This window comes from Lucilia cuprina, chromosome 2, assembly GCF_022045245.1.
Source record: "Lucilia cuprina isolate Lc7/37 chromosome 2, ASM2204524v1, whole genome shotgun sequence".
Classification (NCBI taxonomy): Eukaryota; Metazoa; Arthropoda; class Insecta; order Diptera; family Calliphoridae; genus Lucilia; species Lucilia cuprina.
Window position 1 is genome coordinate 20,799,935 of NC_060950.1, and position 24,197 is coordinate 20,824,131.

At 33.3% G+C, this 24,197-nt stretch overlaps 1 protein-coding gene across 33 annotated transcripts; it reads right to left on the reverse strand.

Moving 5' to 3' along the window:
* Positions 1-106: 106 nt before the first annotated feature.
* Positions 107-23,775, reverse strand: LOC111678371 (myosin heavy chain, muscle). Of its 33 annotated transcripts, none has more exons than XM_023439676.2 (18): positions 23,573-23,775; positions 22,002-22,382; positions 21,593-21,736; positions 19,831-20,211; positions 19,684-19,747; positions 19,506-19,604; positions 19,046-19,149; positions 15,647-16,054; positions 13,162-13,332; positions 12,012-12,601; positions 9,159-9,276; positions 8,370-8,633; positions 6,047-6,256; positions 4,889-5,775; positions 4,274-4,352; positions 2,725-3,900; positions 1,719-2,624; positions 107-527 (listed from the first exon to the last, which is right to left on the reverse strand). In XM_023439676.2, exons 2-18 carry the CDS (start codon positions 22,203-22,205, stop codon positions 447-449), a joined length of 5,886 nt encoding a protein of 1,961 aa, XP_023295444.1. In that variant the 5' UTR covers positions 22,206-22,382; positions 23,573-23,775; the 3' UTR covers positions 107-446. The 33 variants fall into 33 exon arrangements, with proteins under 33 accessions (XP_023295444.1, XP_023295454.1, XP_023295453.1 ...); XM_023439686.2 differs by lacking the exon at positions 13,162-13,332 and adding an exon at positions 13,851-14,021; XM_023439685.2 differs by lacking the exons at positions 9,159-9,276; positions 13,162-13,332 and adding exons at positions 9,795-9,912; positions 13,851-14,021.
* Between the last annotated feature and the right edge of the window lie 422 nt (positions 23,776-24,197).

The following is a 24,197-nucleotide window of genomic DNA, read 5'->3' on the forward strand; positions in this document are numbered from 1 at the left end:
ATTTTTCATTTACAACAATATGAGTAAAGGTTGTGTGTTCTGATGTCAGAGAGCATGTATGGCGAAAGTTACTACACTAGGAAAATTCATTCTTTCTTCTTTCCACTTTTCATCATTATTTTTGTTTTGTCCTTGTTAGGCTTCTTATGTTGGTATTTTACAAAATACATTTAGTTGGATACTATCTCTAGTATTAGTATATATATTATTTTTGGTTTTTGAGTTTTTGTTGTTGTGATATTTATGCCTAAGTGCATTCTTATCCTCCCGTCGTTCGATTGTTTATAGTTGTTGATGTTTTTTTTTTAATAAATTTTTTAAATTGTTTTTTATTTCTTTTTTTAATTAGAAAAACAAAAAGTGTTGTAAAATATTTATAAATTAAAGTAAAATAAAATAATTATGAAATAGTATTAATAAAATAAATTAAAATGTTTTAATGGCATTTAGAAATCTTCGGGAGCAAGGTCGAATCTTGGTGGGAAAGCCATACCGTCCAATTGTGGCCGCACGGACATAGCACGGGGCTGTAGAGGGGAAGAGAGACAAAACGAATTTATTAAATATAAATATATTTCAACACAAGGTTAAAAAGAATGAAGCATGCATGATTAAACAAACAATGAGAGAAAGAGAGATAAATGAAAAAAAAATACATCACCAAGAGAACAACAATAACAACAAGATATTACTGAATACTTTACAATACAAAACTCAAAATGAGAGGAATATTGTATAGAGAAAGGGAAAGAGAAATAAATTTCTCCTCGAATGATCGAGTTTTGGAAAGTGAAATGACAGGATCATGAATTTGTATTTTTTGTTTCTTTAAACTTCTCATAACAGAAAAATGAGAATGAAAGACAAGGTGGTGAGAGGAAAACAAACAACTCAACACGTTACAAGTGCAAGTAATGATAATTCAATGTATATGTATGCATCATATATGTGTGTGTATTCATTCAATGATTTGACACGCAACATTGGCTGTTTTCTTTTGGGTTCGGGATTTGCAGGATTTGAGAAAAATGGGCCTCTTGGCCACTTCGAAACTTACAAATGTAATGAAAGATTGTTTACTGGTCCAGCACACTTTTGCGACCACCTTTAGACGCTGCCGGCTATTGTTGTTGTACACACACACATACATATACAATTATTATAGTAGTAGTAATTGTTGTTGTAGTAGTAGTATAGTTGTAATAATAATAAAATTATCATATTATATCGTTATAAAAAAAGCAGAGATATTTCTAATTCAGCTCGATTTCTACTGATCTGACTATGACACTTTTTGTTTTTTTTTAATTGCGATGAGATTGATGCTTTTGGTGATGAAATAGTTTGGGTTTTGTAAGCTGGTTGTTTATTTTTTTTTATTTTTTTTAAATATATTTTTTTTTCGATTTGGTTTAAAGTAATAAATTGAATGTTGAATGTTGCATTTCTTTTGTTGAAAAAGAGATGCATAAAGCTTTTACTTATGATCTAGTTTCTCTTTTTGTTTTTTTTTCTAATTGAATCTCTATGTGGACCGTGTGAATCATTTACAGTGCCATTTTGCGTAATTTAAATCTGGATGTGGTAATAATTGCAAGAGATTTTGTTTTGAAATAGAATAATAAAGAGAAAATGATCGTTATTATTTGGCAAATGGTTGGCAGTTGATAAAAAAGCATTCGAATTTAGAGATGGATGATTTTGGTTTGGACACTTACCGCGGGGCTGGCACCACGACCAACGGAACCGGCACGTCCCTTGGCACGGAATTTGCTGATGGCTTGTTCAGCCAAATCGGCACGTTCTTCGGCTTCTTCAAGTTCTTGTTGGGCTTTGCGGAATTTGGCCAAGTTGAGGGCGGCGATTTCTTCGGCTTCTTCGATTTGCCTCTTGTATGTCTTGATCTTTTGTTGGAGTTTGTCAACCAAGTCTTGCATACGTTCGTGGTTCTTGCGATCTTCTTCGGATTGGAAGCTCAATTCCTTAACGCGACGTTCGGATTTGCGGAGGTTCTTTTGGGCATCGGCGTGTCTTCTTTGTTCACCATCCAATTCGTTCTCCAATTCGCGGACACGTTGTTCCAATTTTTGGATAGCCTTCTTGCCACCCTTGAGGGCGTTGGCTTCAGCTTCATCCAAACGGACTTGCAATTCCTTGATTTGTTGTTCAAGGGCCTTTCTGAGTTTCTCTTGGGTTTGGGCGTGGTCTTGTTCAGCGCGGAGTTCATCAGCAAGACGGGCAGCATCAACCATAGCCTTCTTGGCCTTCTCTTCGGAGTTCTTGGCTTCGTTCAACAATTCATCCAAATCAGAGTGGAGTGTTTGGAGTTCAGATTCCAATTTCCTCTTGGCAGCGGAGATGGAGGCGTTTTGGGCGGAAACTTCGTTGAGTTGTTCGTGGGCATCGGCCAATTCTTGTTCGGCTTGGCGACGACCGCGATCGGCTTGTTCGAGGAGGGTGCGGGATTCTTCCAATTCGTTTTGGAGGGCGTTGGCACGACGTTCAGAGATACCCAATTGTTCGCGGGCATCATCACGAGCTCTTTGTTCTTCTTCAAGGGCGGTTTGGATGTCCTTGAGTTGTTGTTGGTAGCGTTTGATGTTCTTTTGGGCCTCGGCGTTAGCCTAATTATAATGATATAAATACAAGTATTTAGTAAAATAGTTTCGTAATAAGGACAGCTCTTGTATATATGAGAAGCTTTGTGTGTGTTAAGAAACTTACCTTGTTGGCGTGATCCAAAGCAATTTCCAATTCGTTGATGTCGGCTTCCAACTTCTTCTTCATGCGAAGGGCCTCAGCCTTACCCTTGGCTTCGGCTTCGAGGGAGGCTTGCATGGAGTCGAGAGCACGTTGGTGGTTCTTGCGGGTGTTTTCGAATTCTTCTTCCTTCTCTTGGATGCGGCGATCGATTTCTTGACGAACTTGAGACAATTCCAATTGAGCGCGCAATACCTTGTTTTCTTCTTGTTCCAAAGCAGCTTCAGCTTCTTCGAGGGCGGCTTGGAGTTCATCCTTTTCGGCTTCCAAGCGTTTGCGAGCCTTTTCGATTTCGTGGATGTTGCGGCCACCTTCACCGATTTGGTCGAGCAAGTCCTTAACTTCATCAGCCAAGTTCTTGTTTTCACGACGGACGGCTTCCAATTGTTCTTGGCCTTCTTCGTAGGCACCCTTGAGACGGAACAATTCGGTGGAGTAGTTGCGGCATTCCTTTTGGGAGGCATCAAGTTCAGCAGCCAAATCGTCAACCTTGAGTTTCCATTCGCCAATGATCTTGTCGAAGGCCTTTTGTTTCTTCTCGGCAGCGTTGGCAATAGCGTTGGCACGGTCGACTTCCAATTGCAAGTCTTCGACTTCGGTGGACAAGCGTTGCTTGGTCTTTTCGAGGCCAATGCATTTTTGGTTGAGGGATTCGATGGTTTCCTCGGCTTCGGCCAAGCGAGCTTGCAACTTCCTCTTGGCTTCTTCCAATTCTTCGGAGCGGGCAACACCATCGGATTCGTACTTGCTGCGCCAGATTTGAGCTTCAGCGTTAGCCTTGCTGAGTTGACGTTGCAAATCGGCCTTGCCTTCAGCTTCTTCTTCTACTTGTTCACGGAGGTTATCCAAGTCGTGTTCCAAGTTGCGGAATTTGCCCAAAAGGGTAGCACGTTCACGGGCTTCTTCATCAGCCAAACGCTTGGTATCTTCCAATTGAGTGGTGAGGGAGATCTTGATCTTGGACAATTGGGAAACTTGGGATTCGGCTTCTTCCAATTGGCGCAAGAGGTCGGAGTTTTCAATGGAAAGCTTCTTCTTGGCGGCATCGAAGTCGTTGAGGGTTCTGTTGGTTTCATCCAATTTGGATTGGACTTCGTTGAGGGTGTGTTGCAATTGCTTGGCAATCTTTTCTTGGGCAGCCTATATTTCAAACGATTGATAATGGGATAATTTATTAGTAACGAATAGAAATATTTGGGACAATGTAATTTTGTATTTGGCAATTGTGTGTACTATGTACAATTAGTTTTTTGTTAGCAAGGATTCTACATATTTTGGCAAGGATTAGTGCGGTAGTAAAGTATTTTCACAAATATTCTACATGTTAAAATCACAGGCCTTATACAAGACAAGTCCTTGAGATTCATTAGATTCAAAGCAGAGCTATCAGAGATTTGTTCAAGAATCCTTCGGATTCCCAAACTGACTCTCTCAAATCTACAATAATAATCAGCAAAATGTACAGCGGCGTTTTTATTTCGTTTCTAATTAAAGGAGTCAAATGTATGTATACCTTCTCGTTGGTAATGTGGTCAACACCAGCGCGGAGATCGTTCAATTGACCGTAGTATTCGTTCTTCTCCTTTTCAGCCCTAGATTGGTGATAAAGTAAGTTTTTGTTTTAGTTAGAATGTGTTAAATGTGTGTGTAGGGAAATATTAATCAAAGTAAAACGTTGCTTCTTGAAAATCCATCTTGTAGCCGTCGGAAGAGAAAGACAGAAATGCCGCTTTTCAAATCTTTTTTAAATTGAATTAAAGGAATTTATTATACTTTGTTTGTGTGTGTGTGATTTTTGGGAGGTTTTGTACAAAGAAGGGTTTTTATTGTGTAATTTGTGCAATATGTGTGATGATCCTCGAAAGGATTCATTACCTTATCACGAGCAAGTTGATCGCAGGCAGAACGAGTTTGGTTCAACTCATTGTGGCAAGTCTGGCGATCGTGTTCAGCCCTGTTATTATAGGGAGAAATTTTAAGAAAATTTTAATATTTGTTTTTCAAAAAAACACTTAAGACACGTTCAACACAGACAAACACGACTGGCAGTACAAACATTACTTTCCACAGCTACAACTTTGGAAGAAACAAACTGAAAAGAAAGATTTCAAGTGATTAGAATACTTACTTAGCCTTCAATTTGTTGAGTTGATCAACTTGTTCGGCCATTTCAGCGATAGCATCGTTGTGCTTCTTGCGCAAGTTAGCCAAGGTAGATTCGTGTTGAATGTTGGCTTCTTCCAAGTCACGACGCAATTTGCTGAGTTCGGCTTCACGCTTCTTGTTGAGTTCAATTTGGGCAGAAGTAGCACCACCGGCTTCTTCAAGACGTTCACCCAATTCCTCCAATTCGCGAGCCAAATCAGCACGTTGTTTCTCAGCCTTGGCGCGAGCTTGACGTTCGGCTTCGACTTCTTCTTCCAATTCTTCGATGCGGGCTTGCAATTCCTTGATTTGGCGTTGGTGCTTGCTAACAACAACTTGTTCATCTTCCAATTTGGCGGTGATGGAGGACAATTCCTTGTCCTTGCGTTGGATGGTTTGTTCCAATTCCTTCTTGTTGCGTTCCAAATCGGAGACGGCTTCTTGGGTAAGTTTCAAGTCACCTTCAACCTTGCGCTTGGATTTCTCAATATCACCACGCAATTTCTTCTCGCGTTCCAAGGAGTCTTCCAATTCATCCAAGGTTTGTTCCAACTTAGCCTTGACCTTGTTTAAGTGGTTGATCTTGTCTTCGGCAGCTTGGAGTTCTTCACCAGTCTTCTGGTTGCTTTCACCTTGCATCTTCTTCTCCTTGTTCAACTTGTTGATGAGTTCGTCTTGGTGGGCGATTTCATCGTTCAAGTTGCGGATTTGGTGGTCCTTGGTGGCCTTATCTTGTTCAGCCTTTTGGACGTTCAATTCCAAGTCTTCAATGTCCTTCTTGAGGCCAGAGATTTCTTGGTCAGCCTTCTTCTTCTGTTGGAACAATTGGTTGCGGGCATCTTCCTCTTGAGTCAAGCGCTCTTGGATGTCCTATATGTATATGGGGTAAATAATAAATGTCGTGTGTGAGTGATATGAATTGGCTAAGATCTATATTTAGCACAAATCAAAAACAAAATTGCCATAAATTTTGTTATTGGGAAATCAAAGCACATAATTAGTCATTTTTTCTATTAAATTATGATTCCGTTCGTTGAGTTTTTGATGACCATATTTGCTTCACTGATTTCCACAATTCATTGACAATCTTGATTTTTTGCTTGTTTTAATTTTTTTTTTTAGGAAATTTGAAAATACTTACGCGCAATTGGTTTTCGAGGTCGTTCTTTTGAGCTTGGAGTTTAGCGCATCTTTCTTGGTAATCTTGCAAGGCACCCTTTTCACCAGACAAGGAGTCCAACAAGGCAGTCTTTTCAGCTAACAACTTAGCATTAAGGGCTTCCAATTCCTTGCGTACCTTAACTTCGGCAGCATGAGCTTCTTCAGCCTTCTTAGCCTTCTCTTCAAGACGCTGTAAATCAGAATTAGAAGATTTATTAGTGGTTTCAGATGTTGCAGCTTGTGGTGTTGGCATTGCTGGTTCGGGTTCTTGTAAAGGAGCTGGTGTCGTTTCTGCAGCCACTGGTTCTTCGGGTTTAATTTCAGTTGCTGCTGCTGCTGCTGCAGCTGCTGGAGTTTCCTCAGCACTGGCAGTATCTGATTTTGCTTCAGCTGGTGGTGTAGCTGAGCCAACTTCTTCAGATTTTTCACTTTTTTCAGATTTTTTCGATTTTTTCACTTTTTTATCTTCAGCCATTTTTAATGAATATTATTTTGAGATTATTGAATAAATTTGTTTTAATTTTACTTTTGCAAAATTTTTTTTGAAATTGTTTGGTTTTTGTATTTAAAATTTTATTTGAATTAATTATCGTTTAAATTTGCTGCAGCTATAGTTGCTTGTTGTTCGTTTAAATCGTTTAGATGAAGTATGAATTATGTGTTCGCTTTAGCCCAGGTAACTATTAGATCCGTTTAGCTACTGGTCAACAACTGGAATGCTTGCAATTGCAAAGTGCTCGATGAATTTTCAAATTCAAAATTCAAATTAATTTTAATTAGCAACGCCCAACAATTATATCAAATCATATTGAATAATGTTAATATGTGTGTGTGTTGAGTACTTACTCACAATTTATGCACACTTGGTATGCTTCATCATTTTCAGAATTTCTTTTAACGATCATGCTAAACGATCGATTTGACACAGGTGTATTTTTTCAATTTCATTTCTTGCCATCTCTTTTTCACATTTAGCATGGATGGATATGTAAATTATTAGAATTCAATTGAAACACTAACACTAGCACACAATTATGAAAAGATTTATTAAATTTCATTTTATAGAGGAATTTGTATATTTCTTTATATGTATGTGTGTGTGTGTAATTATTAATTACTCATCTTTTGAAACAAATTGTTGCGTTTATTTTTACTCTTCTTTTTTTTTGTTGTTTTTGTTTTGAGTGGAATATGTGGCAAGCAAGAGTAGTATGTTTATGTTAATTGAATGCGCCAGACCCACTACTAGGGGTAAGAACTACTACATCACACTTGTTTTCTTCTGTTAATTAATTAATAGCAGCCAACAGATTTGAAAAACAAATCACCAGAGGTTAGGCCATAAATATTTCATTACACCCATACAAATATGGCCAAGACATATTTTATATGGATTCGAGAGGATTCTGATGCCAAAATTTTTCTAAAATATAATTTGGCTATGCTTAAACAGAACTAACATTTCCTTAACTCATTAATTAACAATTTTTGAAAAATATATTCCAGATAAAAATCTGTGTAAGTTTTTGAGTGTGTGTGTGTGCGTGTGTGTGTATAGTAATGGCGAATGTAGGCCATTTTTATTATTTTAGATTTACTAAGGATTTAGGTGTATGAGTGAGTGGTAGTTCCTAAAATAGATTTCATATTTTGTAACACCAAATCAATAATAATTTAGTCATCAGAAATAAATCATCAACAAACTGATTAATTTATCTATTTATTCCAATAGTGTAGGTGGCTTAAGATTTTGATTTGGTTTCCTCAATTCTTTTATATATAATTTAGGAAATCGAGGGGTATGAGGGAGGGCGGTTCAACAAACATTGTAATTGAAATAACCATTTGATAATTAAGTGGATGCATATTATATGCCACAACAGCTGCTTAAAAATGATTTGTTTTTGCAGTGCCACGCGAAAATTTCAAATATTTGAGGGTCTTGTTTTTCAAATATCTTCAAAATCTTATAAGTGCGTTGCCAGCAAAAAAGAATTCCTTAGTCATTAGAGAAATTTTTCAATTTCTGAGCAGTTTTCTGAGTGTATGTATATATGTGTGTGTGTTTTATAGAAATTGAGTGAATTGTTCACTTAATTTTTTAAAATGACAAATCATATTTAAAGCAACAAGCCAGCACCTCAATATTATTAATAAATTTATAATTTGGTAGTTTTAATTTTCTTCATCTCACTCAAATAATTTGATTTGTGGCTGCCATACGTGTAACCAGCTCCTTAAGCAATAACTCGTCAGCTTGTTTTCATTTCGGTTTTTTTTTTCTTTTTTGTACTTATACTTACAGCAATTTCATCTTCAACACGGGATACATTGAGCAAAGGCTTGACCTTTTGCCACAATTTGTACCAGGGCCAGGTACGCAATTGCAAGTATTTGCGCAAGTTGCGTTGAACAACCTTGAGGGCAACACGTTGTTCTTGCAATTTCTTGAAGCCCTTACGGGACAAGTAACCACGAGCCCAGGCTTGCATCCAGGACATGATTTTGCCCAAACGTTCATCACGGAATTCTTCCATTTGACCCAAGACACCGGCACGGAAGAACACCTATAGATTTTGCAAACATACGAAAGGCACAAAAACGAAGAAAGAATTTCGTAAAGCGAAATTTTTTGGCAGGGCAAGGTTGGAGGAAAAGAGAAATAAATAATATGTTAATATCTAATATTCTAGCGTTATTTTGTAAGCAACATTTACTATGTTCCAGCAAAGTTTTAAAGGGTTTAAAAATCTTCTTATTCCAATATATTTAGTTAATTACTTTGCTGAAACATATTTTTTTTTTCATTTAGCTTAAGCTTAATTCTTCAAAAACACTTTTTTTGCTCTCTTGTAGAAAGAGAGAGAGAGAGAGAGTTTAGTAAATTCTCCCCTTTTAAGGAGAGTTTCTAAGGAAAGTTAATTTAGAAACAGATAACAAACACAACATTTAATAATAATTTATTAGTTTTTTTTTTCAATAATGAGTTGTTAGTTTCTATTGCTATTCTAATGCTGTATGTACAAATGTTATGAATTTGATTTGATTTTTGTTGTTGTTGTTGTTTGGCAAGTATATTGTCAATTATATACCTTGGTGTTACCGAGACGATATTGATCTGAGGGCAAATCAATGTATTTAATAATAATTTCGGTGGCCTTCATGGGTTTATCAACACCCTTAAGCAGTGTAGGACACATGATCTGGTAGCTGTATTGGGTTTTGCGATCATGTATTTAAATAAATTAAGTATACATTTAATGTGTGTGTGTGTATGTTGGGTGGATGTAGGATGTAAAAAGAAAAAGTTAGTGTTAAATAAATAAATAAAATCAATTACTAATACTACAAATAATAATAAAAGGAATGAACCTAAAAAAACCCCAAAGAGTTGTAATGACCTTTTTTCTAAGGTTTTTCTGTTTACGCTCTTAGGGTTCTTGGCTTAACTAAATAAAATAAATAAATGGCTTGGGTAGGAGATGGCCGTACAATATTTTATTGCTTTGGGCCCAGTAGTATTGGCAAGTTTACAAACTTGTTTCAAACTACTTTTCCTTTTAAAGGGGCGGGTGCTTGGGGAGCTAAAGAGGTAAAGAGACACAGGCAGGCAGGCAGTAATAATAATATAAAAATTATGTTTTGTGTGTGTGTTGTATGAAGAATTTTCATTTGTTTTTTGGAAGTAGCGGTATATATTGTTTTAAATGAAAATTGGAGATGCATGCCTTAGTGTTACCCAAACGATATTGATCATCGTCAAGTTCAGTGGATTCAATCAAGATCTTGGTGCATTTCTTGGGATCATCAACGCCCTTGATACCTCTGGGGTTAAGGATCTGGTAACTACATAATGGCAATAGTGTAATAATGATGTGTGATTAAAGTGTTTAAATAATAATAATAAAATAAATACATAAATAAATAATTAAGAAAAAAATAAAAAAATAAATCAAATCTACTACAATTGTATGTGTAAAATGTTTTATGGTTTGTGTAAGGTGGAGGGGAAGTACAAATTGCATACAACCCTAATTTCTATAGGACCACGTTAGTAAAAACGTTTGATTAGGTCTAATAGAAAGTCCAACAGTGTCGATGTGTATATAAAACATAAAGACTAGAGTTTCCACTGTTCGAGTGTTTCAAGAAACTCTATGTGTCTGTTCAAAGAAACTACTAAAACTACTAAAAATAACAAAAGATAACCAACACTTTCAAGTGCTTTAAAAGGTCTCTTCGTTTGGTAATGTTTGCAAAATTTTCTACAATAGTGTTTTTGTTTGCTTTGCTTTTTGTTGTTGTTGTGCGACAAGTGAAAAATATTGTTGTGATAACATGCCTTGGTGTTACCCAGACGGTAAAGATCTGAGTCCAATTCAGTGGATTCAATGAGAATCTTGGAACATTTTTTGGGATCTTCAAGGTCCTTAATGCCCTTAGGATTCAAAATTTGGTAACTAATGGTAGGGTGCGGGGATAAGGAGGAGAAATAATAAATCAATTAATAAATCAAAATAATAATAAATTAAAAGAAATCAAAATAATAATAAAACAAAAGAAATTTATGATAAATTGTAGTCAAATAATAGAGAATGTAAAAATTGTATGTGTGATTGTGGCTGTTGACTGTCATAACTATGAAGATCAACATTTCGCACATGCACATGAAACAAACAAGAGAGTAAAGTGACAAATGCAAGACATTCCTAATCATTCTCAACATTTTCATTTAACACCGTTTATTTCTTATATAACGGTTGGTAGTACGATATTTGGGGGGGAATTCGAAAATTTCCAAATTGGCATAATTTCAATTTATCTAAAATAAGTCAAAATATCATGCCTTAGTATGACCGATACGATACATATCGGGATCTAGTGGAGTAGATTCAAGAATAAGTTGAGATTGCTTCTTGATATCGGCAACGCCTACAATGCCACCTGGATTAATAATTTGATACCTGTGAAACACAAACACAAATATAGAGTGTGTTAACATAAAGTGAGAGAGTGTAACATATTGCAAACATTTCGGTGAGAGTGTGATAAAGGTTCATCGTGTAAAACGAAGACCTTAAAAGGTCACTGTAATCAACTACATTGATTGAGTCTGTAGAGAATTTCTAAAGTTTATTAATGGGAATTGAACTGAAAACTGTGCAAATATGTATGTGTATGTATGTGTAGTTAATAAAAGTGCTTTAACTGTTAAAAATTTGTTTAAAATATACATTTAAACCAATATTTTACAGGGGGTAGGGGGGTTGTGAATATGGACTAGGTGTGTTTTAAAAGATGTTGAAAATTCTACATAAGTGTATAAAACAATTTCTACAGAAAACATGAAAATGACCAAGCTCGTTCTCTCCATCAGCAATTGTCAACACTATCATATAGTGTAAACAACAGGCAGAAAGAGAGGGAGCATCAATAAACATAAAACTCATTAAAGAGAGACAAGTGAAATACAAATTAAAAATAGTACACAAGGTACAGCACCAAGGTTCACCAAAAACTACACATAAGTGGATAAAAACTACATTGGGGGGAGAGGAGAGTTCACTACATAAGTAGGGGGATATATTTTTCATATAGCTTGCGTGCCTTGGTGTGACCAATACGGTACATATCGGAATCCAAGCCGACAGATTCCAAACACTTGGCTGCGGCATTCTTGGGTTGTTTTTCAGCAGCCATAATAGCTGGAGCCAAAATCATATAACTGTTCGATGAGGAAGAGTAAAAAATAAACTTGTTTTAATAAAATATTTCATAACGACATATTTAAAATGAAATGAGCTCCTATCCAATTGTTTCTAACTACATGGCTATAGGTTCTAACACCATTAACCTGTAAACTATTTGCGAAAACCTAAATACACAGAAATGATTTTGTTTCTGTTGTCATTTGTGACTGATGAGCATGTTGTGTTGTAACTTACCGTTGCTTGAAATCAGCGTATACCATTCTGTTGGGAAAACCTTTACGGCAAATACGGATACCTTCAAGTACACCGTTACAAGTCAATTGATGCATAACCAAGTGAGCATCTACAACACCAGGTTGTTTCATTTCATTGGGAATGATACAACGGACGAAGTGAGGTTGTGTTGAACGCAAGGTGGTCATCAAGCTGTTCAATTGTTCCTTGTAGGCTGAAGATACAGTAGCGAAGCCACCACCCTTCTTACCACGACCGCCCTTAGCTTGTTCACCGCCACCGGATTGACCAGGGTGATCAGCGAAGATTTCTACCAACAATTTGTTTTGGGATTTCTTGAATTGATCGACAACAGTGTCGTTCAAGGGATCCTTGTTCTTTTCCAACCAACCGGTGATGTTATAGGCTACAACACCAGCATAATGGCCAATAGCGAAGTGAGCAGCTTGTTGACCGGGCTTTGGTGGTTTGGGCTTCTGGAAGGGAGCAGATTTGCCCAAGTGAGTGTTGGTCAACTTTTCGGCGAAGGTTTGATCAGTAGCCTTGGGGAACATAGATTCTTCTTCAAGGATGGACAAGATACCCATAGGCTATAGTTTTGCAAGTTACGAAGGAAGAGAAAAAGAGAGAGAGAGAAAATTTCCATTAGTTCTTGTTTTTTTTGCTGTAAGATTAAAAGGGTTAGATTTTCTACATTTTTTTAACGAGCCACGTTTACTAGAGGTTTAGTGCACAAGATTTTTTTTATTTAACGGTACTTACCAATACCAAAGAAATGGGTTAGTTTTTCTTTTAGAAAGCTTTGAGAGAGAGATAGTTCTAAGAGTTTTAATTGCTCAATAAGAAAATACTTAAAATTATGATTATTCATTAACAATAACAAATATCTAGCTTAGTTAGAGCACTGGAGTGATAGAGAGTTAAGGAAAATGGTTAGGATATAGATTTAGAAGGTGATAGTGTGATTTTACAGTTTTTTTTTTTCATTTATAGCTTTTGTTTTAGTAAAAAGCTTTAGTTTTACTTTTCAATGCTACTTTTTGTTTAGAAGACTAGTAAGTATGTAGTAGTTTTTTGTTTTTGTTTAAGAAAAGTGAGAAAGTGTAACACTGATCGGTAGTCAGTGATCAGTTTTCTCTTAAGTTTATACCTTCTCAATCAATTCAATACACATTTGCAAATCCATGCCAAAATCAATGAAAGTCCATTCGATGCCTTCACGTTGGTATTCTTCTTGTTCCAAAACGAACATGTGATGGTTGAAGAATTGTTGCAATTTTTCGTTAGTGAAATTGATACACAATTGTTCGAAACCGTTGTACTGTATATCGGAATTAGAACAATTTTTTTTTGGAAATTAGTCATGAGTTTGGGGTAGGGGGGATGTAGGAATATATATATTTTTCATGTGATGTAGATGAGGGTGATATTATTGAGGTTAGTTATTATACATACATACATGGGTTTTTGTTTCGCTTTTTATTTCGTTGATGAAATTTGGAGAATTTGGAAGTGCTTTCAAAAGCACTTTTCTTTTCGTTGGGGGGAGGGAGGTTGGAAAGTTTTTGATAAACTTGATTTCTCATTATAATTAGATTTATCAAGTTTCTTTAACGTTTAGGTGTTTTTGTAAGGATTTTGTAGTTTTTTTGTTGGAAATAAAGCCAAACATACACAGATATCACTTAAGTCTTAAGTTTCAGTGATGTGAGCGAGAATAAATCCTTTTGGACAATAGACTAGGATAATATCAAGCTTGTTTATAACATTCCATTGTTGTATTGCATTCGATTAATTTAAGGCCAATTTTTGTTTTCATTTCATTTTTTAAGGACAAACCTTTTCAATTAAATCAATACAGGCCAACAAATCCATACCGAAATCAATAAAGGCCCAGTCAATGCCTTCACGTTTGTATTCTTCTTGTTCCAACACAAACATGTGATGGTTAAAGAATTGTTGCAACTTCTCATTAGTGAAGTTGATACACAATTGTTCGAAACCATTGTACTGTTTAAGGTTCAAGGATTTCGAGACAATGTTTTTTTTTTTTTGTTTATAGGTAGAGACAGTATAGATAGTCCAAGATGGAAGAAAAATTTTAAGAAATTCAAATGAAAAACAATACATAATAAAAAGGATTGTGCTAAAGATATTTAAGGATACATAACAAATGTAAAATAAAGTCCTTGTGTTGATGTATATATGACGTGTAAGATCGTGCAGAAAACACACACAGATAGAGAGAGAGAGAGAGAGTGAGAGAAAGAAAGACAGAAATGTGTCAGAAGAAGAAGTAACACATTACTAGAGTTTCAATTCCAAGTAATGTGCCAGAGAATACTGTTAATAATCTCATTTATTACTTATTTGATTTTTAAGTAACTAAAGAGAAGAAAAATTTGCGGCCCGCCGTTTTTAGTTAAAGTTTCTCTTTTTTGTTTTTTTGTATAAGACAAACCTTTTCAATTAAATCGATACAGGCCAACAAATCCATACCGAAATCAATGAAGGCCCAGTCAATGCCTTCCTTCTTGTATTCTTCTTGTTCCAACACAAACATGTGGTGGTTGAAGAATTGTTGCAACTTTTCATTGGTGAAGTTGATACACAATTGTTCAAAACCGTTGTACTATAATTTTGGATACATGTGTAATTATGTGAACATTCATTTATACAAATAATACATACTATTAGGTGCATTTAAATGTTTGTGCTTGGATGTAAGTTCGTTCAGTGTGCAAAAGTGCAAAATTTTTACAAAAAATTTACCTGTTTTTCCCCTTTAAATTGTTCACATTTGAAATTTTAAATAAAATTTAGCTTTAGTTGCTACTAAATAGATACAAACAAACAAAATAACAAAATATGGTGCTGACATACATTCATTGGATAGATTTCTCAAAAAAAGCTAAAGCTTTTTCATTAATAGACAAAAAAAAGCTTTGTAAAGTCAAATCTATACTGCTTTTGCAAGTTTGTATAATTTAACTTTACAGTGCTTTTAGAACTGTACAAAACAGTTCCAACTAATACATCTAGCGAAGACAAAATGGGTTTTTACATTGAGGAGAGACAGAACTAACAGAACTATATGTCATAATTGTCATTTAAGCACCTTTTCAATTAAATCGATACAAGCCAACAAGTCCATACCGAAATCGATAAAGTCCCAGTTAATACCTTCTTTCTTGTATTCTTCTTGCTCCAATACGAACATGTGATGGTTGAAGAATTGTTGCAACTTCTCATTGGTGAAGTTGATACACAATTGTTCGAAGCCGTTGTACTATCGAGAGATTAAGGTGAGCAAGTCATTGAAAGTTCTCTCTCGTAGTATAAGAGATAGTGTGAAGTTTTTCTTTCTTTTTTTTAAATTATGCCCAATTGTGTATAAATATATGTAGGAGTGTTAATTTGTTGTTGGGGTTAGGCAAAAAGAAAAAGAGAGTAAACTCTTTTCTTTACCTAACCCTGCTCTTGGATGAAAGATCTTTATTAAAAGTTTTACTCTTTTACTAAAGAGTAATAACATTTAATAAAATTTTCATTAAGAGCTTTTTTTAGATGATAAATGTGTATATGTATATGTATGAATGTTAATATGTGTTTGTGTTGGTATACTGAAAACTTACGTCGAAAATTTCAAAACCAGCAATATCCAATACACCAATGAAGTGTTGACGTTTTTGCTTAGTATCCAAAGTTTCGTTACACTTCTTGACCAACCATTTGAAGAGACGATCGAAAACACCCTTACAGAGAGCACCAATTGAGTTGGTGACTTGTTGTACGTTACGACCTTGGGTGACGAATTCGTTACCGACCTTAATGCGGGGTTTCAACAAGTTCTTGTACAATTCAGCGGTATCACAACCGAACAATTTGGCAACACGACCACCTTCTTCTTCACCATCTTGTTCAGCTTGTTCTTCGCGACCACGTTGCTTGAACTTCATGCCACCCATGTGCATGACAGCGGCGGTGATCTTGTAGACATCTTCCTTTTCTTGCTTAGTGAAGCCCAAGATATCGAAGGCTTGCTGTTGTTTTTTTTTCATTTTAGGAATAGGTAGAAGGAGAGAAATTATACATTAAAAATTTTTGTTTAGTTTTGGTTTTTGTTTCATTTTGTGGGTTTTTTAAAAAAAGCCAGTTGTAAGCGTTTTTTTTTCAAGTTGAGTTTTTAGGTGAGTTTTAATTGTTTCTTTTCTGTGAGTTGCATGCTTAATTTTTTATAAATTATTTGTTATTTATTTAGTATTATTTCTTATAAATAATTTTAGTTATTTTCAAGCTTGTTTTTTTTTTTGGTTAATTAATGTTATTTATTTTAAAGCAAAATTACACCTAAACATATTTTTTTAACATTCCTGTAAACTGTTTTTTTAAATTTCTTAACAATTAAATCCGTTTTTATGGATTTTTATTAATAACTTTAACTAACATTCCTTAATTTCTTGATTGTTTTTTTTACATTAATTACAAAAGAAATGAGTACAAATATATTCCGGAATTAAAGATGAAGATATGTACTTTGGAAAAAGTAACAAATGACGGGGATGGGGAGGAGAGGTTTTTTAATTTACAAATTTTTTCTTTAGATCGAATTAATTATGAATTTAAATCAAAACGTGCATTCTATAGTCAAATGTATGAAATTGTTTAAAATAACTTAAAATCAACACAAAATTATAGTAAATTTTAAACGACACGATCAAGTATTCTATTGATGGTCAGTCGTTGGTTTCTATTCAAATTCGGGAATTTAAATATTGAAATTATTTCAATATTTTAAAAGGTTTTTGATATTGTTCAACATGCCATTTATTATTTATTTTTTTTTTTCAACCAAACATTCTCATTCCACTTTAGTCAATGATTTGTAGATCTTTTATTGGAGCTTCAAACCAAGTCAAGTCCTACAAATCTTACAAACACAAACATTAGGGGGATTGAAACAAAGGGATATCAAATCCATTAAATATAAAACTCTTCTTTTTTCAATCTGATTCATTGTCTTCTTCATCATCCAGAGAGAGAAAGACAGACAGAAATACTTCAAGAGTTCGGAACAAAGAGAAAAAGGTCAGGCCATACACAGTACAAAAAAAATTATTTTAAAATAAAAAAAAGAAAACACAGAATCGAATCGAAAATTAAATGTAAGTGTGTATGTGTTTTAAGGGGGTTTTGTAGGGGTATTAAGTAATAGGTGTAGGTTGTAGCCATCACATATAGATTGGCCTTTTCTAAATACCAGTATACATATGTATGTATATGTATATGTATGTATTTTGGGAAATTTGGTATTGGTTTTTATAGGTATTGGAGGGAGTTGTGTTTTCTTGAATTTAATATCCTGACATTTTGGTGGAACTTACATCGGCAAGCTGGAATTCTTCACCGTCATCCATGTTGGGTACAGTGACTTTACCCTGGGATACGTTATAGTAGTCGTAAATGTTGTCAGACAAGAAGCACATATCTAAGTCATGAAAAAGTTTCAAGTTTTAAGTTCTTTTTTTCTCTTTTCTTTTTTTTGCTTAAACAATGAAGAAATAACAACAATATGTAAAAGTACGAAACGTCCATGTTTTTGTTGTTGTTTATTTTCACTCAAAACGCTCGTTTAAATGGAAAAAGATTTTTATGATTTTTTCCATAGAACAATCACAATGCTAATGTTATATAGGTGAGTGTTTGTGTGAGAGTGTGTGTGTTTTTTTTATCATGATCAACTCAAAGTGTATCTACAAGGATTCAATATAATAAATCCAAGCTAGGAGCGGGCATGTTCTTATTTAGAAATGGTTTTCATTTTCTCTATTAACTACAGTAAAACATCCAAAAAAAACCCAGTGCCTCAGTAAGGAAGAAGAATTTTAAATTAAATTTTGTAAGTTTTTCCCCAAAAACCGAGCCCTGCTCCTAACCAGATTCAAAACTATTAAAGGGTGTATTTACATACTGCAAGGGACCGAGTGTGTAAGTGTGTGTAGAAAGACACATTATAGAGTTAAAGAGTAAGAGTAGGAAAGTTTTAGAAGAAAGATAATAGAAATAAGAAGATATGTGTATAAGAAAGAGAGAGAGAGAGAGAGAGAAAGATATTTGTTACGGCAAACGGAGCTTGATATATTTATAATTCAAGAGATAGAAATTCCGGAATAATTAACGAAAATTATTTCTATATACAAAAGGGATAAATAAAATATTTACTAATTTATAATATTTATATATTGTATTAACAAATACAAACTGGTGTTTAAAGAAAAGTGAGAGAGCTTTTCCAAAAGAATATATATATATATAAAATATAAGAGACAGAGACAGAGAGAGAAAGAAAAGAGAAGAAAAATTTTATGAAAGCTCTAGGCTTAAGGGATATAGAAATATTTTCAAAAGTTTGGTTTTTTTTCATATGTATAAAAAAAGTTAAGGGCTCTAGGAAGTTTTTTGGGTTGAATTGATTTTGGTTTGGTTTTTTATGGCGTTTTAGTCAAACCCAACTTACATCGGTTAATTCAAATTCTTCACCATCGTTGACACCGGGTATCCTGGTTTTACCCTGACATATTCCGGGATAATCACCAATATGTGGTGATAAAAATGTCATCTCTTTATATCATATAAAATACATACATAATATATATATTTATATAAAATAGTTTTAAATTAAAAATTCAACTGAAATATCATACTTTTTTCTATATATATACAAATATTGTAAGACCATAAGTAGAAGAAGTAAAAGTTTCGGTGAGTGATTGAAATCAAAAGTTTAAAAAGAAACCTAAAGTTGTATATCAAAAAAAAAAACTAACTATTCATTTCATTTGCTATATCTACTAATCAACTGATTGGTTAGAATGTTAAAGCTTTTTTCAATACTAATCGCTTTCGTTTGAATCTATTCACTATTGTTGGAACTACTAAAGATTTGCTGCTGCTGCTTAGATTGCATTAGAGGCGTTAGATTTAAAAAAAAAAATTATTTATAAAAAATATATATAAAAGTAAAAGGAAATTACATCGGTAAGGGAGAATTCATCAGCATCATCGATACTGGCAACAGTAACCTTGCCCTGAGAGACAATGTGGTAATCGTAGATGTTGTTGGACAACAAACAGTATTCTATATAAAATCAAAACAAATGTTATGGATGAGTGAGTGTTTGATGTCGTAAATGTTTTTCATAAAAATTGCAATGGAATTCTAAACAAAAGAGTATTAACTAATTGTTTAAAAGACACGAGAGAAAAAAGTTAACTGTAGTTTTCAAATGTTCTTTTTTTTTAACATGTGTAAATGAGTAAAGGTCATCGATTGACCTAAAATCTAAACATGGAGAAGACCAACAAATGAAAATGACAGATATATACGTAAAAATAAAAGAGACAAATGAGAATGATAGATAGATATATGTATAAAGAGAGAGAGAGAGAATAAGAAAGTGATTGAGTGATAATGATGTAAACATAAGAATATACCTTTAACACCGGGAACGGAACCAGACATGATCTGGTAGAAAATGTGGTAAGAACGTTCCAAAGATTGTTGAGAGATGACACGAGCCTTTTCCAACAAGTCTATAAGAAAAGAGAAAAGAAAAGAGAGACAGTAAGTAAAGAGCGAAAAAGTTTATTTAAAACAAATACAAATACTTACAAGTTTCAATATCAGCACCAGCCAATTTACCAGTGGGGCCGAAATGAATACGGATGAATTTACCCTAAGTACCAAGAGAGAGAGAGATAAAGAAAATTTGTATTAATAAGAGAAACAAAGAGAAATATCCAACAAGTTAATACTTACGAAACGAGAAGAGTTATCGTTACGGACGGTCTTGGCGTTACCGAAGGCTTCAAGAACAGGATTGGTTTGTACGACTTGATCTTCCAAGGAACCCTTGTTCTTTTGGCTTTCATCCTTCTTGGTGGAAGCACCAACGGTGGCAAAGTAAGCAATTACCTTTTTGGTGTTTTCAGTCTTACCAGCACCAGACTCACCGGTAATCAACATAGATTGATTGACGTGGTTGGTCAACATGTCGACGTAGGCACCATCAGAAATGGCGAAAATATGGGGTGGCACTTCATTACGACGCTTACCACGGTACATCTTAGCGCAACGGTTGGTATATACGGGGTAACGCTTGTAGGGATTGATGGCAACGCAGAAAAGACCAGAGTAGGTCTGTATATATATAGTTTTTTAAATTGTAACAAAAAAAAGGGTGAAAAAAAAGAAATTACATTAGTTTTTCCTTAAAGAAAAACCTGCTATAGAACGATATCTAAGTTGGTGAATAATTTCGTATATATAACGAAATTTACTTCCAGATTTTAGATTTCGTTCTGTAGTTTTTCATATATATAAAAAATTTTACTACAGGGAGGGTAAAAACAAAAGATCATGTTTTAAATGATTTTATCTTTCTTTTTTTTTGGTTGGGTTTGGGGGTGGGAATATTTTTTTTTTTAGATTTGAAGTATGATGAAAATCTCAGCTCAGTTAAGTCATAGTTTTACTGTTATATGCTGGTTTTCTTCGTTTATCTTCGTTTTTGTCTATTTTAACGAAGTGTTTTTTATGTGATTGTGAAGAGTTTTATATGATTCATCGCATGTTGGTATTTTTTTTTTGGATCCAGTTTGTTTGGAGTTCATTTTTATACCGATTTATGAATGCAGTTGTTGTGCATGTGTGTGTGTGTGTTTAAGGGAATATCGGCCAGTTGAAGTTCTCAAGACTGGTGGTGGTAAGAGGAGCAAAGTTTTAGCGTTTAAGTTAGAGCAAGCATTGTGTAAAGCTTATTAAGGCGTATTAATGACAATTGCAATGATCATTATTACAACATTTTCAAATGAAGTAAAAATTTTGATAAATTTCCCATACAAATGATTTGTTAATGAATGGGTACAACAATTAGACCCTGGACGCGTAAGATCCAATTTTTGGACCTAAACACAACAAATAAAGGGGAAATTGAAATGATACTAAAGCAGATAAAAGCTTATTTTTTCCAAATAAATGCCAATTAGTGTGTTTTTAAAAGCTTTTTTTTAATAAATTTATAATTTTTTTAAAAGGCCTTAGAGCAGTTAAAATGAGTTTCTCCAAAAGTTTTAAATGATATTGTTTAATAAGACTATTTGAGGACCTAAGATGTTAGAGATTATAAACATAAAACATTGAAAGCTTTAACAAAAAGCTTAACATTTATAAGCTTTTGCCCGGCATACTTACGTAGATAAGTTTGTGGTAGTATCTTTGTCTCAAGTTATGGAGTACGGAGGCATCGTTAAGGTATGTCAAGTTAGACATATCCTCAGCCTTTTCGTATTTGGGAGGGTTGACTTGTTGGAGCTGATCTTTCTTGAAATCTTTGGTCTTTTATTTTATCATTTTAAATGCAAAATATTTACAACCCCATGACGTTTAACAAACACCCCAATTTAGAAGATTTTTTTGATTTTTTTGGTTTTAAGATTTTTTTTTTTGATAGATAGTTCGATAGAAAGAAATAGAAGGAAAGAAAAACATAGATTAGTATGGTTTGTTGTGGGACACTTACGTAGATAAGTTTGGCATAGTAACGTTGCTTCAAATTGTGCAAGACACAAGGTGTGTTCAAGACAGTCATGTCAGCCATATCTTCAACTTTTTCATATTTTGGTGGATTGACTTTTTCAACTTTATCGGCTTTAAAATCTTTTACCTATATTATAGTGAATAATTTTAGAATTTTCATTAACTAAACAACAAAATGTATTTAAGATCCATAATTATAGTAAATTTTATAATGGACAGGAAAGATCCATTAAAAAAAATTTAGCTTTAAATAGAAATTAAACATTTTGTTGCCATTTCTGGGTACAATGTTAAAGTATGTAATGAAAACTATAAAATTTTTATAAACCACGATATTTGTCTTTAAAGTTGTTGTATTGTTGAATTTGTCATAATGTTACGATTTGTATTACCTCACCGCCGGGCAAGCCAACGCTGACAATATCACCCTTGGTGGCCTTAATTTCACCAAGGAGATAACCCTCTTTCTCATCGGGAACCCAACAGTTCTTCTTAGAGTCATAGGGTTTCGATTGATCGATACGCCTTTGTTCCAACGATACAAACAAGTATGGGGTTGGATCCTCATCTTCTTGGCTAGCAATTGGACGCGGCATTTTGAATTAGTTTTCGGTTTTTAAAAAATAATTGAATTTAAAAAAAAAACTCGTTTGAGATAGGGCTAGAGTTTTTTTGCAAAAACGCAAAATTTCTTGTTATTTTTTTTAATATAGTTTTAGAATTCAAATAAAATGAACAAATTAATATCTCGTCGTCTCAGCCCAAATGCTTCCCTGTAAGAGAAATGAAAGAAAAAAAAAGTTATTAATTTTGTTTTTTTTTATTTTTTTTTATTTTTAAAAATTTAAAATTTTTTTTTATAAATATTTTAGTTATTGGTTTTATTTTGTTATATTTGTTTTTTTAGTGGTGACCTAATTTCTTATGGATTACCCGTGGATTTTCTATATGTTTGTTTTTTTTCGCTCTCTCTCTCTTAAAGTTATTTACCTCTACAAAATTAATGAAATAAATTTTTCGAAATTCCAAATAAGTAAATTTTCCTATTTCTATATATTTTACTCTTTCTTTTTGAGTTTGAATTGTATGTGTGTGTGTAAGTGTGTGTGGTAATTGGATAGTATTTTCATTTATAAAAAGAAAATTCTTTAATTTTCGAAAAGAAAAACATTTGTTTTTGTAGTTTTACTGTGCGTAAGTTTACACAGACACACTACTAACACATGTTTAAGAAAATATTTTGCTATTTGATTGGGTATTAGTGCTGGTATTTTAAACGTTTGGTATAAACCAAACCACCGATCGTGCCACCCCATGATAGATTTGTAAAAATTTCAAAAAAAAAAAAAAAAAATACTAAAGGTGTGGGTTGTTACTAATTATAGATCGGCATAAAATAAACAAGTGACTGAGTGAGTAAGTGAGTGAATGGATGGGTGCCAGCAAGAATTTGTAGGCGCAAGCGTTTAATTTTCGAAAAAAAAAAAATATTTTTAAAAACCACTAACACAAATCATTGAGAAAATTAAACGAAATATTTCAAATTCAAAATCTGCTTAACGGTTTCACTACAAACATTACGTAAAATAAAATTTTATTACAAAATTCCCTAAATATTTTTTTTAATTAATTTTTTTTTTTAATTTAAAATTTTGAAATTATTTTAAAAATATTTTTTTGAAATTATTTTAAAAATATTTTTTTATTTTAAAAAAATGTTTCAATTTTTTTTCAAAAAAGTTTTTTTTTCAAATTTTTTTTAATTTTTTTTCAATTTTTTTTTAATTTTTTTTCGAATTTTTTTCAAAAATTTTTGTTTCAAAAATAATTTTTATTTATTTTTATTTATTTTTTTTGTTGAAAAATTATTTAAATTCCAAAATAATTTATTGGAATTTTATTTAAATTATTTTGAATCCAAATTTTTTTTTGAAAATTCTCACTTCTCATACACTGCACTTACTAGAGTTTGGTTAAACTTTAATTCACAATTGTCTATATGCACACAAAAAATAAGCTTCGTTTTCTTTTTATTTTGTAAAGGACTAAAAAAGCCTTTTATTTATCGCTTCGTTTTCAGTTAAAATCAGAAAAAAAATTTCGTTTGAAAATCCGTTAGAATTCGTTAAAACATCCGCCAAAGGAATTGGATCTAAAACGACCGAAGTGCGAGATCGCAATGATTTGAAAGCATTTAAAAATTTCAACAAATTGTCTATAAAGTTTATTTTTAAATATTCTATTATTGTTGTTGTTGTTCTATATACACACACATATACATATATATCCATACATACATACATATATATATGTATGTAGCTATAGATATGTATATATTTTTGGTTCGAAATGATTTCGAAACTTTTAGTTATAGACACACATCTAAGTATAACCAAATATCTATATATATACATATATCTGTATATATAAAGAGCTCTCTTATAACCTCTCCCTCTCTTTCTCGGTGTTTGGCTCGTTAAAACTCTCTGTATTTGTTCTTGTTTTCTGGTTGACCTATCTAGTTAAAATTTTTCTTTTTATATATATTATACATCTGTGTATATATAGCAATTTTATATAGAAAAAAA

Bases quoted from the DNA above. Each gene is read 5' to 3' on its own strand.
- LOC111678371 (XM_023439676.2), bottom strand. From the start codon at position 22,205: ATGCCGCGTCCAATTGCTAGCCAAGAAGATGAGGATCCAACCCCATAC. The intron at 19,150-19,505 runs GTATATTCTTAT...GATTTTATATAG, and splicing joins TTCCGTTCCCGGTGTTAAAG to AATACTGTTTGTTGTCCAAC. The intron at 16,055-19,045 runs GTAATTTCCTTT...AAAAAACAACAG, and splicing joins ATGAATTCTCCCTTACCGAT to CAAGCCTTCGATATCTTGGG.